At 41.7% G+C, this 11,534-nt stretch overlaps 1 protein-coding gene across 1 annotated transcript; it reads left to right on the plus strand.

Annotated features, from left to right (window-relative positions):
- The first annotated feature begins 1,330 nt into the window (after positions 1–1,330).
- On the plus strand, positions 1,331–5,430 carry NEUROD1 (neuronal differentiation 1). Its single transcript, XM_027556158.1, has 2 exons — positions 1,331–1,485; positions 3,048–5,430. Exon 2 carries the CDS (start codon positions 3,059–3,061, stop codon positions 4,127–4,129), a length of 1,071 nt encoding a protein of 356 aa, XP_027411959.1. The 5' UTR covers positions 1,331–1,485; positions 3,048–3,058; the 3' UTR covers positions 4,130–5,430.
- The last annotated feature ends 6,104 nt before the right edge of the window (positions 5,431–11,534 follow it).

The following is an 11,534-nucleotide window of genomic DNA, read 5'->3' on the forward strand; positions in this document are numbered from 1 at the left end:
CAGGTGAATAAAGAATCACCATTTTAACACAAATATGGCTCCTTTAGAATTAGGAAGCTCGGGTTTTTGCTTGACCTGCAAGGTAGAGGGTCACATCAGTCTTTAAGGTCTGGAAAAGTAGCCATCAGCCCTTCCTAGAGTTGTACTAATGCCCTTTCTAGGAAGAGGAGTGAAAAGGACCACCTTTAGAATAGGCCCTTTGCATCCTCCCTTTGAGAAGGCTTGTCTCAACCAAGTTCCTATTTGCAAGCTTGAAAGTGGAGACCAAGGGGGACAAGGCAGCTGCGGCAGGGAGCCAGGGCCAGGGCACACTTTACATCCATCCAATGACCTTGGTTAAACGGCAGAATCTTGGCGTCAGAGAAGTCCTCTAGCTTTCATGCAAGAGAGCTCCGGAGGCCACTGAAGCCAAGGACTAGCGCGATCTGAGGACAAGGACTACGGGCAAGAGGGGTATATGGCCAGAGTGAGGAGTCTCCAGGGACATGGGCAGACGAGGGCCACGAGGGCCGGGTTGCACGGATGGTGAAGTAGAGTGACCAGTACCAAATTTTCTCTACTGTTGAGGTTGGGCGTGGGCGACCCAGTTAAGGAGGCTAGGGACTAGTCTCACAGCTGCGTTTACAGATAAAGCTGTTTAATACAGAATGTATGTTGCTTAAGGGGCTGGTGGAGACTGGGAGAAGCCACCCTTTGGTGCCAACGAACAAAGCGTCTACTAAGAAGGAGAAATCAAGAGATTGACACCTTAGAGAGGGCAGGGAGTGCCCAGGAAGCCAGTGCCTGGGCGAGGAGTCCAAAGGAGTCTCGGCTTCTGCTTCTTTCACCTTTGCCCTACTTACCGCCCCAACGCGGGCCACTCACTCTGATCTAAAGCCAGTCGGTGTTCGCTTTCCCGCTCTCTTCTCTCCAACTCCTTCCCCCCGTCTCTCCCCCCACCGCGCGCCCCTTCTCCCTTCTGCCGCCTGAAAGGGTTAATCTCTCCTGCGGGTAAAAACAGGTCCGCGGAGTCTCTAACTGGCGACAGATGGGCCACTTTCTTCTGGCCACAAAGGGGCCGGAATGGAGCGCTCCGCGGCATACAAATAGGCAGGTCACGTGGTCCCCGGCTCTTGGCTGGACTGGGAGGACCATATGGCGCATGCCGGGGAGGAAGGAGATGGGGCGGGGGTAGGGGTAGGGGAGAGGGGAGCTGGAGTCGGATGCGGGTGGGAGAGGAGCAAGGCTGAAGGGGCGGGGGCGGGAGGAGGAGGGCGGAAGGGAAGGGAGCGCGGAACCCCGGCGCGTGCGCAGGCGCGGGCCGCTGGAACCTGCTCGCCCGCTAGGCTCCTGGCCCCGCCCGCGCTCAGCATCACCAACTCGGCTATATAACCTGAGCGCCCGCGCTGCCGGGACACGAGGAATTCGCCCCACGCAGAAGGCACGGCGCCCAGAGGCCCCAGGGTTATGAGACCATCACTGCTCAGGACTTACTAACAACTGCAGGTAATTAAATCCTTTAATTTTTATTAGGAATAAAAGCAATTGAAGATGTACCTACATATTCTGTATGTGTGCGTCTGTAAGCGCGTTTATGCGTTGAGACAGGCATTCCTTTTCATAATTGCAAGGCGAATACGCACACAGTTTGAGTCGCATCACTCAAATACCCGCTGCAGGCCTAATCATTTTTAAAAATGTTTTACTTTTTTTGTTGTTGCTGTTTGTTTTTTGGAGGGGAAAAAGTATAGGAGCGTCTTTGGATTTTTTTAAAATATAATGTCCTATAGCTCTATGATTATTTCCTAGTGGTGATTCCAAAGTTCTGAAAGCAGATAACTACTTCAGTATTTCACTTCTATCAATAAGGGCGAAAAAAAAAGCCCACGTTACCAAGATTTATTTTGTAGACATGTACTTTATGCACGTTGGGAATAGCAAATTATTTTTTCATTGAATGAAAGGGGTATTGATACTTTGAATATACACACCCTAGAAAATAAACCGAGTTGAGAGGTACTTTAGTTGAGAGGGGATAAAATGTGGAGAAAGAGAGAGGGACCCACTCCTGCTACCTGTTACTGTCCCAGAGTCGGCCAAGTCCCCAGCACCCACTGCAGGAGCCAGAAATTCAGTTGTCTAACTGAAGGCTTTTTATTTTCCTTATAAGAAGCAGCAACTTCGCCATTGCCATTCGCTGACCATTATAATTACTCAATCTTTTAAAGGGAGGTTTGAGGCGAACTTTGAAAAGCCCCAATAAAGAGCGGGCGGCCCTTTCAATGGGCTGTTTATTAGAGAGAAGCCTTTCGCACCTGATCCCCGGTGCGCGGAGGAGCCCTCTGCGCCGCGCCCCGGGTTCTGGCCCGGTAGCAAGCGCTTTTATACAAGGTGGAAATTCAGCAGAGGGTCAGCGGGATGGGAGGTAAGAAAAGAAAGGCAAGGGTGGGATGGAAACCCCCCGCCCACTTTTGTTACCAGATGTTTCGTTGATGGTGAAATAATTTTGTGGAAAATACTTTTTCTCCACCATGCATTTGCTTTTCAATCTCCACTCCGTATAATCTTCTTAAAAATCACTGCCAGCGTTAGTAAATTACGTAAGGGATCTTCAACTTTAACCGCCGAGTGCGGGGAGGCCAGAACCGAGATGGAACATAATTGTAATTTTCAAACTCGTCTTTTTTTGTGGAGTTTTGACTTTGAACTCATGCAAATAAACATGAAGTCGCCGAAATTCACACTTATTTTCACACACATTATCCTACCGGATAATCACTATAAACACACTTAATCACAAGGAAACATACACCAGAAGTATACTTATGACACTTATTCTAGCTCCTATTCGAACGCAGCCCTGTCCTGTCTCCTACGTGCCAGCCGGGCACACACAGGCCATTATAAAACTGCATTTAACTTTTCCTTGGGGGCATTCATTTTGTAATCCTCTGGTAGTTCTTTTCATATGCATTTCTCTAGGACTAGTGAGAGCTGAAGGCCTTTGTAGTTTTTGAATGTAGCGTTTTTCTCCTTTTCTGTTTTCCCCTCTCCCCTGTTGAATGTAGGAAACCTAACCATGACCAAATCCTACAGCGAGAGTGGGCTGATGGGAGAGCCTCAGCCCCAGGGTCCTCCAAGCTGGACAGATGAGTGTCTTAGTTCTCAGGACGAGGAGCACGAGACAGACAAAAAGGAGGATGACCTCGAAGCCATGAACGCGGAAGAGGACTCACTGAGGAACGGGGGAGAGGAGGAGGAGGAAGATGAGGACCTGGAAGAGGAGGAAGAAGAGGAAGAGGAGGACGACGATCAAAAGCCTAAGAGACGCGGCCCCAAAAAGAAGAAGATGACGAAGGCGCGCCTCGAGCGTTTTAAGCTGAGACGCATGAAAGCCAACGCCCGGGAGCGGAACCGCATGCACGGGCTGAACGCAGCGCTGGACAACCTGCGCAAGGTGGTGCCCTGCTACTCTAAGACGCAGAAGCTGTCCAAAATCGAGACACTGCGCTTGGCCAAAAACTACATCTGGGCTCTGTCGGAAATCTTGCGTTCAGGGAAAAGCCCTGACCTGGTCTCCTTTGTACAGACGCTCTGCAAGGGTTTATCCCAGCCCACCACCAACCTGGTTGCTGGCTGCCTGCAGCTCAATCCTCGAACTTTTCTGCCTGAGCAGAACCAGGACATGCCTGCTCACCTGCCGACCGCCAGCGCTTCGTTCCCTGTGCACCCCTATTCCTACCAGTCTCCGGGGCTGCCCAGCCCGCCCTACGGCACCATGGACAGCTCCCATGTCTTCCACGTCAAGCCGCCGCCTCACGCCTACAGCGCAGCGCTGGAACCTTTCTTTGAGAGCCCTCTGACTGATTGCACCAGCCCTTCCTTTGACGGACCCCTCAGCCCGCCGCTCAGCATCAATGGCAACTTCTCTTTCAAACACGAACCGTCCGCCGAGTTTGAGAAAAATTATGCCTTTACCATGCACTATCCTGCAGCGACCCTGGCAGGGGCCCAAAGCCACGGATCAGTCTTCTCGGGCGCCTCTGCCCCTCGCTGTGAGATCCCTATAGACAATATTATGTCCTTCGATAGCCATTCACATCATGAGCGAGTCATGAGTGCCCAGCTCAATGCCATCTTTCACGATTAGAGGCACGTCAGTTTCACCGTCCCTGGGAAACGAACCCACTGTGCTTAAACAGTGACTGTCGTGTTTACAAAAGGCAGCCCTTTGAGTATTACTGCTGCAAAGTGCAAATACTCCAAGCTTCAAGTGATATATGTATTTATTGTCGTTACTGCCTTTGGTAGAAACAGGGGATCAAAGTTCCTGTTCACTTTATGTATTATTTTCTATAGCTCTTCTATTTTAAAAAAATAATACAGTAAAGTTAAAAAAAATGCACCACAAATTTGGTGCAGCTGTATTCAGATCATATTAATTATCTGATCGGGATAACAAAATCACAAGCAATAATTAGGATCTATGCAATTTTTAAACTAGTAATGGGCCAATTAAAATATATATAAATATATATTTTTCAACCAGCATTTTACTACTTGTTACCTTTCCCATGCTGAATTATTTTGTTGTGATTTTGTACAGAATTTTTAATGACTTTTTATAATGTGGATTTCCTATTTTAAAACCATGCAGCTTCATCAATTTTTATACATATCAGAAAAGTAGAAATTATATCTAATTTATACAAAATAATTTAACTAATTTAAACCAGCAGAAAAGTGCTTAGAAAGTTGTTGTGTTGCCTTAGCACTTCTTTCTTCTCTAATTGTTAAAGAAAATTGCACAATTTGAGCAGTTCATTTCACTTTAAAGTCGTTCTCTCTCCTTAAAATGAAAACCAGATCCATAATTCTTAAGAGAATGAATAAAAACAAGAGATGTATTCCCTATCAAAACATATCAATTCAGTACTTGCTCAAGCTTGTATATACATATTATAAACAAATGCCAACATACCCTTCTTTAAATCAAAAGCTGCTTGACTATCACATACAATTTGCACTGTTTCTTTTTAGTCTTTTACTCCTTTGCATCCCATGATTTTACAGAGAATCTGAAGCTATTGATGTTTCCAGAAAATATAAATGCATGATTTTATACATAGTCACACAAATGGTGGTTTGTCATATATTCATGTAATGAATCTGAGCCTAAATCTAATCAGGTTGTTAATGTTGGGATTTTATACCTATTGTAGTCAATTAGTACAGTAGCTTAAATAAATTCAAACCATTTAATTCATAATTAGAACAATAGCTATTGCATGTAAAATGCAGTCCAGAATAAGTGCTGTTTGAGATGTGATACTGGTACCACTGGAATCAATATGTACTGTAATCTTGTTTGTAATCCTGTATATTATGGTGTAATGCACAACTTAGAAAACACTCATCCAGTTGCAATAAAATAGTATTGAAAAATCTGAACAATTGTTGCATTTCTTCTTAAAGTGATTAAAAAAAAATAATTCCTAAGGAGAACAATTGCTTAACTTGCTGAGTTAAAAAAATACTAAGTTCTATTTGTAGAAAAAAATTAAAAAGTTTAGTTTAACACAAACTCTCTAGTCTGTTTATCTTGCTTAGGGAGTGACCAACTCTTTGTAGTTAAAGAATGAACCTAACTGATATTTCATTACTTGGACTATGAGGCTGGGGTTGGGTGAGGTTTGTGAAGAGACCAACAGTTGTATTTTTGGTTTTGGTTTCCATCCCTTTATGAGTTTGTGTTTTCTTCGATTTTTTTTTAGAGGGGATTTAGTTAATTCTTAACAAACAAGACCCAAACAAGTATCCTAGCTTAGTTTATCTACATATCTAAGAACATACTAAATTTTTTTTTACCTTTTTCTTAGTCCTTCTCTATCTGTACCTGAACTGAAACATTCTCTACTGCAAAATAGTCATATCCTGAAGAGAAAGTGATATACTTTTAGAATATGAGAGAAATGACTTGATTAAAGAATCCAAGAAGTGGCATTTTATCATTGTTATGTAATTGTGATGATTTCAGTAATTCTTCAGCAAAAAGTAGTAATGAACTACTTGTACTCAAGAACATGCTATTTGTACTGTGATATGTTTTGGATGGTCTAATTGTTTCCTCACCCCCTTTGGTGTACTGTTCTCCTGTTTCATAAATGGAACTCACCGAAAAAAACGTAGAGATGATTCTGTCCATTGGTAAGGCCGCTGAAAAAGTTTGGCATTTCTCTCCCTCTGGATGTGTTGACTGACAGGAGCAGTTTCTAGGCAATAGCATGTTGCCACTTGTGCCCTGGCTATACTGTGGTGCTCTGATTACTGTCATTAGTGACTCCATTGTTCTTCCTCTGATTCGGATGCCACGTTGGATGACTACCTCCCTTCCCAAGCTTGTTCCTTTAATCCCGTTCTCATTGGTGATTTAGGGGTTCCAGAAAGCTGACCTCATTTAGCAAGCTGCTCCAGAAAAATGTGAGTAATCTAATGGACAGGAACAATTAGCTATACTAATAACATGGCCAACGGGGCTATGTCAAGCAGTGGCAGTAGCAGTAAGGAATATTTCAACATTAAAAAAATGTTTGAGTGCAATTTAAAATATATCATTTTAGCATGTTTTCCATCAGCCTTCATCACATGGCAGAAATACTTTTAAGTTACTCCCAACTTAATCCAAAATGCAATCATCTCATTCCAAGTGAAACAGAGTTGTTATTTTGGAATCAAGCTGTTGCTTCCTATAGCCAAGATTGCTTTCACTGTTCTTTCTTTAAGAGACATAATACTAAGATGATATCTGAACACTGCCAGCCTTCCAGCCTAGGACACCATAAAGTGAACATTCAGATCTTATGTGATCTATTCAGCAGCTCAGTTTCACCTATAATGAAAATTAAACTTCTTCATGCAAACTAAAAACTGTTGCTGTAATGAACAGAAGAAATAAGAGGATGCCATTTAAGAATTCCAGCTTTTAAAACAGCAAGCAGCGAAATCTGTGGATTATTTTTTGTAAGGTAGGAATGAAGACTCCAAATTAGGTTTGATATTGCCCCTCCCCATTTTACATGTATAACTTCATTCTAAGCTTAGAGATTCTTTCAGTCAGTCAAGGAGTAACTCACATGCCACCATCTTTTATTCAAAGGCAGGCACAGATGTTCCTTCTGCAGGGGAGGTTTTAATTTATGAAAATGATATTGTTTATGCATGAATGAACTGAATGCACTCTGCATATACACAGCACTTCCATCTGATCAGAGAAATACCACAGAACCAGTGCCAATGTCAGAAACATATTCTACAAATTTACTCACTTAAATGTTTAATGAATATTTGGAAGGCATTTTCAAACCACAAGAAACCTTTTCAATCATTTTTTTCTTTTCTTTTGAAATTGCTTGGCATATTTAAAAGAAACTCTTACAGTTTTCATAATTGGCCAATGCCTATATCTAGAATAGAAAATGTTTTACTAAGTGAAAAGCAACCAAAAGGAAGAAACATCGGCAACTATAGCTTCATTGGGGAAAACATTTCTTTTAGTGTTGTTATATATGTCTGCTTACCAGTAGTATTTAGGGTTCTGGGTGTTCCCTCATCTTGAATAATTATTATTCCCACAAAATACAATGTTTAGATCTACTTATTTAATGTGAAAATGCTCTGATGAGTTATTTCCAGAATAAGGTGGTGTTTAAAATCAGTAGACAATTTCATAGTTGGAGATGGAATATTTTAACTAAATATTTTAACTGGTACATAATTCCTTTTGAATTCTGTATAACTTAGATTTCATTTGTGTCATCAATGACAAATACAGTATGATCTATCTACTTTTACTCTTAAAAAGACAACAAAATGTAAATTAAAATAGAAGCTTATATCTTAGGAATGTTCTACTAAGTTTAGGTTTATAATATGTTATAGAAAATAATATTAAAGTGAATCATAAGCTTTATAATTTATTAATCTTAAAAAAACTGTTTTCACATTTGAAAGTCTATAATTCTTACAAAATTAATGCATTTCTGAAAGAAGCTAGCAGTTACTAAAATGATACATGGATCATTAGCTAACAGTTTGAACCAAGCTGTTTTACTTCTATAATTAAACAAGAGCTTTAAAGTGAAAATATCTATTAAACAATTAATAAAACTAGGTTTCAAAACATAGGCTGATTTCATCCTAATGGGAATCATATAATAACAGAGCTGTTTCTTAAACTACACTAAAATCTCCTCTTTTCCTTTTCTACCACCATTGCTTGTTTCCTGAAAGCCATCTAAATAAAATCTTTAATTCCAGGATCTGATAAAGAATAAAAGAGCCAACGCAACATCTTGTGGAACACCAGGACTGAGAACTCTTGTTGTTACCATGCACAGAGGCATTCTGGCATCAGATGCATGGTGATTTGTATGGTGGCATAATCACTGGCTCCTGGCCAGGCATTATGTTTCAGAGGACACTATTGTCAAGAGCCATTCAACTAGAAATCTGCACTGTATGCACTCTGAAGTTGAGATCATCTGCCTTCCTATGTCAGGAAGAATTCTGTGCTGGCAATTGACTCATGGACTCTCTTCACACACACGAACATTTGGTTCAGTGGCTCTGATGGAATTAGCTGTGTAACCAAACTAGTGGCATCAACGAGACAAGGCAGCGGCCTCTGGGGACTTCTGTGTAAATTGCTAATCTTAAAATATCTTAAAAGGCAGAGTATCATGTTAATCCTGGACTAAATCTTCAGATACACTAAATGTGATTTGGCTATCTCAACAGTATTGTGCTAACTGCCCAGCTAACTTAGAGACAGGAGGATGGTGACAGTAACCATCTTTATGAATCCCCAGGTATGGAGTAATCTAGAGCGCCTGGATTGTGAAATGACATCTAGAGATGAGAGAGTAGATTTAATTTCTCATTCTTGAGCTAACTTGTTAACTTTGTTGTTATTTAGTCACTAAGTCCAGTCCAACTCTTTTGCAACCCTATGGACTGTAGCCCACTAGGCTCCTCTATCTATGGATTTCCCAGGCAAGAATACGGGATTGGGTTGCCATTTCCTTCGCCAGGGGATCTTCCCAACCCAGGGATCAAACCTGCATCTCCTGCATTGGCAGGCAGATTCTTTACCGCTGAGCCATCTGGGAAGCTCTAACTTGGTGACTTACTTTACTGTTAATAAGATTAAAAGCTAACTCTGCTTTGTGCTTTGATGTCGTAAGGAGCAGGCAGTCACAAGAAAGGCTTCCCACACTTATTAGGTAAGTGCTAAGTGTTTTCCATTCATTCCCATATTTCATCATCAGAGTAGCCCTGTATCTTATTTCACAGATGGAGAAACGTTGAGAAGCTGGGATATGTAGATATTTCATTACTGATTTCCTTCCTTCAGGTTCTACCTCAGAAGCAACTTTCCTCAAGTTCTTCCTGATTCCCATTTAAAGTAGCAACCAACCAAACCAAAATCATTGTTTTCAGCTTAATCAAAATCACTACTGTATGGCCCTTTTATCCATCTGATGTTATCTTGCTTATTTTTAAATTATCTACCTCTCTCAATAGAATGTGGGCTTCACAAGAAAATGAACCTTATCTGATTTGTTTGTTGCTGTTTCTCTGGTGCTCAGAAGACCCACAGGTCCTCAATAAATATGAACAAATCAAATTACACTAATCTGATGCCAAAACCTTAACCACTATGCTACAAATTAAGTCAGTTGAGAATGGAGAGCGCTACAGATGATTCTCATCCCAGTGAAAGTTATAAGCATTAATTCTATAAAAAGAGAACAACTGAAATTAATTTTCTATGACACCATGGCACCAAACTCCCCCCACCCCACCCCTTCTGAGCATTAGTAATCATGAGTTGCCAGGAATCTTTTCTTTTTATTGATATTGATTGGTTAAATATAATTTCAAATCAGAATAAAAGGAGACCTAAAATGTTACAAGCTCTGTCCAGATCATGCCATTTTTTTTTTAAATGGTTAAGAACTAGAAAGCATGCTACTTTCCCCCTTTCTGTTCATCATTCTTTCAGCAATAGTTCTTGATTTATTACTGGTGTTATGTAAAATTGCCCCAAACTTCTGTATCATCACTGAAGAGTTTAGATTACAGCAGATCAGAATGTAATCCATCATGAGTATGTACTCCAACAATGAGTTTGAGACGCTGAGTAGCATTTGACAAATTAAAAATAAGCTACACAGAGGCAGATGATGGGACAGAAACAGAAATCCACAATGAAAAGGAGTGCTTTATAGTCACAACAGTTGTTGGTTAAATCCATCTTTCTCTAATGTATCAAATAGATTAGAAATGCTGTTAAGTTTATGGGGAATATGATTTTCCTTGTCAATACAACACAATTAAGAGAAAACATAGAGTTATTATTTTCAGCGACATTGGGTGGTTTTAATAATACAGGTGAATTATTAGGAGAGCTGTTTGCTGCTGCTAAGTCACTTCAGTCGTGTCCAACTCTGTGCGACCCCATAGACGGCAGCCCACCAGGCTCCGTCGTCCTTGGGATTCTCCAGGCAAGAACACTGGAGTGGGTTGCCATTTCCTGCTCTAATGCGTGAAAGTGAAAAATGAAAGTGAAGTCGCTCAGTCATGTCCAACTCAGCGACCCCATGGACTGCAGCCTACCAGGCTCCTCCACCCATGGGATTTTTTAGGCAAGAGTACTGGAGTGGGGTGCCATTGCCTTCTCTGAGGAGAGCTGTTTAGGATGCAGAAAAAAAAATGGAAGAATCAGTATTCTTGAAAGGTGATTTAGTATAAAATCATTGAAAACTGAAGAATAACTAGTGTTCTTTAAAATAATCATATACAGAATACTCTATTGATTGAGATAAATATTGCTGAATTATCTAAACTATAATATCTACTTCAAAATGTTTATTGTATAAACTTAGCACATCAATAAGATTTCTTTAGTGTTTTCTCTGGATGATGTCAGTTATGACCATGAATAAAAAAAGGGTTAATTCCTTACCCCTAATACTTTGGCCACCTCATGTGAAGAATTGACTCATTGGAAAAGACTGGTGCTGGGAGGGATTGGGGGCAGGAGGAGAAGGGGACAACAGAGGATGAGATGGCTTGATGGCATCACTGACTCGATGGACATGAGTTTGAGTGAACTCTGGGAGATGGTGATGGACAGGGAGGCCTGGCGTGCTGCGATTCATGGGGTTGCAAAGAGTCGGACACGACTGAGTGACTGAACTGAACTGAACCGAATGTCACTATGGAGAAGGCAATTGCACCCCACTCCAGTACTCTTGCCTGGAAAATCCCATGGATGGAGGAGCCTGGTGGGCTGCAGTCCATGGGGTCGCTAAGAATGGGACATGACTGAGTGACTTCACTTTCACTTTTCACTTTCATGCATTGGAGAAGAAAATGGCAGCCCACTCCAGTGTTCTTGCCTGGAGAATCCCAGGGACGGGGGAGCCTGGTGGGCTGCCGTCTATGGGGTCGCACAGAGTCGGACATGACTGAAGTGACTTAGCAGCAGCAGC

The sequence above is a fragment of the Bos indicus x Bos taurus genome, chromosome 2, assembly GCF_003369695.1.
Source record: "Bos indicus x Bos taurus breed Angus x Brahman F1 hybrid chromosome 2, Bos_hybrid_MaternalHap_v2.0, whole genome shotgun sequence".
NCBI lineage: Eukaryota > Metazoa > Chordata > Mammalia > Artiodactyla > Bovidae > Bos > Bos indicus x Bos taurus.